General features: G+C 28.7%; 1 protein-coding gene across 1 annotated transcript; it reads left to right on the forward strand.

Moving 5' to 3' along the window:
- Positions 1–186: 186 nt before the first annotated feature.
- Positions 187–1,293, forward strand: LOC116844262. The gene is made up of 2 exons (XM_032815554.1): positions 187–633; positions 694–1,293. Exons 1-2 carry the CDS (start codon positions 250–252, stop codon positions 1,066–1,068), a joined length of 759 nt encoding a protein of 252 aa, XP_032671445.1. The 5' UTR covers positions 187–249; the 3' UTR covers positions 1,069–1,293.
- The last annotated feature ends 2,800 nt before the right edge of the window (positions 1,294–4,093 follow it).

Consider the following 4,093-nt stretch of genomic DNA (forward strand, 5'->3'; position numbering starts at 1 on the left):
GGATGCGGGGGGCGCAGCCCGCCGCTAGTCGTTCGAGATTGCAGTATTTACTAAAAAAAAGTTTAACGTAATTTTTGCATACAGGGTATATTGCGCGGGTTTTGTTTTGATCGTACGATTTCTATGTTGATAATCATGTTATGATCATGTCCTGACACACACTACCATTGTATGTGTTATGTTATGATCATGTCCCAACATACATTACCAGTGTATCGTGGAACTTAGCTAAAGTAAGATATTTTCATCATGCTGTTTCATGAGTTTATTCATTTAACATATAATTATGAAGACTTAGTAAATTACTTAAATGCGAAAAAAGTGCTCCGAAAAAATATGTTATGTCCACGATGTGACAAAATTCGTTTAAAACCAGAAGAATCACTTATAATGCATTGCACCAATATGTATTATAAACAAATTCGTGGACGAAAACGGCAAAGAAAGACTTGCAATTTTAAGTTAAGTGCAATAACAGAAACGTGGTTTGCAAAGGCGCATTTAGATCTAATAAAAATATGTCGTATTATTTCTTATTTTTTAATGATGAATTCACCACGACAGAAACTATTGGAAACGAAAATTCAAATATCAAGATCCGTTGCTGTGGATTGGGTTAATTTTTGTCGTGAAGTTAGTATTATTAATTTACTTAAAATAATTTGTCCAATTAATAAGTTATTCACATTTTAGTTACTAAATCAGTGGGTAACTGATAATAGCAAACCATTAAGCGGTCCAGGGATAATTGTGGAAATAGACGAAGCAAAATTCGGACGTCGAAAATATCATAAAGGAAGATTAATTACTGGACAATGGTTATTTGGAGGTGTGGAAAGACACAATGATCGGTTATTTGTGGTGTCAGTACCAGACAGAACATTAGCTGCATTAATACCAATCATTCGTCGTTATATTGCATCGGGAAGTATAATATACAGTGATTGTTGGCGTGCTTACGACGCTTTATGTAAAGAAAATTATTTACATCAAACTGTAAATCATTCTCGCAATTTTGTCGATCGGGTTACTAGAGTTTATACTCAAAACATCGAAAGATTATGGTAATATACGTAATGGAATACCTCGTTTTGGTAGTAATGAAAATCATTATGCGCATTATTTAGCTGAATTTTTGTTTAAACGAAAATATCATTATGAAGATCGAATTGATAATTTTTTTGAAATTATGGCTCATTTCTATGCACTTAGCGGAAATTTTACTGAATAAATTTATTATAAATATTAAATAAATAATTTTTTCAATATAATTTATTTGTCCTATGCATTGTTTACCTTATGTACACTTTACTTTATGTACACTGTGTGCAAAAATTACGGTCAATTTCTAAAACATTTTTTGTTAATAACTTTTTAACAAACAATGAGCGACGGCTAAAACCTTCTGAAAGTTACTCAGGAAGACCTCAATAAAATATGTCAAGATCAAGGTCATCAAAGGTGACTCCCCTAAAGTGAACATTTACCAAAATACGTTTTTTTTTAATTTTTCATTGCAATCGTGACATCGGATGTTTCATATGCTGTCACTTTGACTTCCATTACAATTGCGACTACTCCCAGTTAAAATTTATCCCATAGTCCTGATCAGATTGGTTATTAAATCTAAAAGATAATGTATTATTATTAGGTCCTAAGAAGTCATATAGCACTACGCAGCAACTAGAACCTTACCTCATCAAATTCTTGGCAGATCTTATATACACAGGAAAAAATATTTCTTTTGAAATTTAATACATTTTGTTGAACTTAAACATATATAACTATTGAATGAACGATAACAAATATAATGTTTGGTAAAAAAAAATTGACGACTTGTCACACTTTCTATGATCGTATCTTTCCATAGTTTGACTTCGAGCAGCAATCTCAGATCGCGGCCATCATTCTATCTCCTAAACTGATTGCTGGATTTCGAAGATTAAACAGCGGATATCTATCTCAATAGCTTTATTAGTATTCTTGTTACTCAACTTTATATTAGGTATTCTTGTAATGTTCGCAAAATATTGTAATAACATATACTAGCAGACATTGGAAACAATGTAACAATAGTCAATATACAATGTAATGTATATTAGAGACTTTATCCTTGGTTGGAGTGTTTTTAATCAAATATAATAAGTAATCCAAAGAATAAATTAGTTTAAAACAAATTCAAGGAAATCCAAGAAATTAAAGTTAAAGAAATTAGATTATTTAATCTAAAACCTTTATAAAAAAAATTATTATATAATAATTATATTTTATATAAATTATATTTTAAACAACAGTACTTTTTTATCAAATAACATTGTTTTTTGCAACGAAACAACATAGTTTTCCATACAAATTTTTTCCTCTATTAGAAAAAATAATATTTTGTACCAAAATATATTGTTTTGTTGAAACAAATTAGTTAAACAAATAAAAATACTAAATATAAACAAAACTTTTTCTCTGTGCAGAGAAAAATATTATGTTGTGTAAATAATAAAAAGACTTATTTTGTTTTATAATTATAAAAATCTAACATTTCAATATAAGTGTGTGGTATTTTTATTTTATAGTATGTGTGTGTGGGGGGGGGTATGTGTGTGTGTGTATGTGTGTGTATGTGTGTGTGCTTCCCCGTAAGAAATTCTTCCATTCAAATTCTAATGATTTCCTTATTCAGTTTATCAGGCATATCTGATGAAAATTTCTAGTTGGACTGCGCAAATCAATCAGTAGTAGTTCACAATCATAATAATAATTTAATTAACACTTTACTTCATTGCGTCTAAACTTTTTGTAACCAAGCATACGCTTATTTACATTGAGAGAAACATCACACGTGTAGCATTAACACTAGAAGAACCAAGGTAGCTAATTTAGCTCCTCGCAAAATTCAAACAACTATAACTTTTTTCAATTTCTCTTTCATGTGATAAGCTCTTGTGACTATTCATCATATTCTTAATTTTGACAAAACAAAATTTAATTATGTAAGATGGTGGTTGAATTTTTATTTAATTGTCTACCTAGAAGGACTGTTAGAACCAATTTGGCTCCTTTATTTCTGATATTGCATTCACATATATATAATTATTTTTTAATTAAACAAATAAATATATATGTATAAAAATTTATTATATATATAGATACATATGTATAAAAATTTATTTATTTATTTAAAATTATAAAACTTGTTAATAAAATCGAGAAACATATTTGAATGCAATATTAAAAATAAGGGAAATTGGCTCCAACGGTCCTTCTAGGTAGACAATTAAATAAAAATTCAACACACCATCTTATGTTAATTCAATTCTTTTTTATCAAAATTAAAAATATAATGAAAAGTCACAAAAGATTATTACATGACAGAGAAAAAATGAATTTCGCGAGGAGCCAAATTGGCTACCTTAGTCCTTCTAGTGTTGTCGGTTAAAAAAAAAACTGATCAATTTTTGATAGGCATCACGTGCATTTGATTTCCAAATGGCTTTAATACATTTTTCTCAATGCAGTTTAGAACGCAGTCGATAGTCTAAAAAGAAAATTTGTTTTTGATTAATTCCTAGAAATTAAGTTTTGTTATTGGACCTACGGCTAGGTTTCAATCTGCATTGGAAAAACGTTCAAATCATTCTGAAACCAAGTATACATACAACATAGACAATACTATTAATAGTATTACGCTACCGAAATGTTGATGCAAGATTCTAACTATTTCATAAATATTTATTTAATGAATAATTTGTTTTAACATGACAAAATCAATTTTAAATAAAAAATCAAGCTGGACTTCTTGACTGACCTAGTATTGATTAATGAGATGAGGGAGAGAGAAGAGAGAAGACAATTTGTAGAATTTTGTAGAAAAAATATAGTAATATTAAAAAAAACTACGATATAAATCTACGATATAAAAATAAGATATAAATTGTTACATAATTTAAATGGATTTCATTTAATTGGATGATTTCAAATAGATTTTGCTTCGATTTTCGATGAGCACCGTTCAAACACTTCTTTTATAGATATATTTTTAAGAGTACATTTTCTCTCTCTCTCTCTCTCTCTCTCTCTCTCTCTCTCTCTCTCTCTC

This window comes from Odontomachus brunneus, unplaced genomic scaffold, assembly GCF_010583005.1.
Source record: "Odontomachus brunneus isolate Ranch 3 - 2012 unplaced genomic scaffold, Obru_v1 Obru_scaffold_040, whole genome shotgun sequence".
In the NCBI taxonomy this organism is placed as follows: Eukaryota; Metazoa; Arthropoda; class Insecta; order Hymenoptera; family Formicidae; genus Odontomachus; species Odontomachus brunneus.

Bases quoted from the DNA above. Each gene is read 5' to 3' on its own strand.
- LOC116844262 (XM_032815554.1), top strand. From the start codon at position 250: ATGCTGTTTCATGAGTTTATTCATTTAACATATAATTATGAAGACTTA. The intron at 634-693 runs GTTAGTATTATT...TTCACATTTTAG, and splicing joins GGGTTAATTTTTGTCGTGAA to TTACTAAATCAGTGGGTAAC.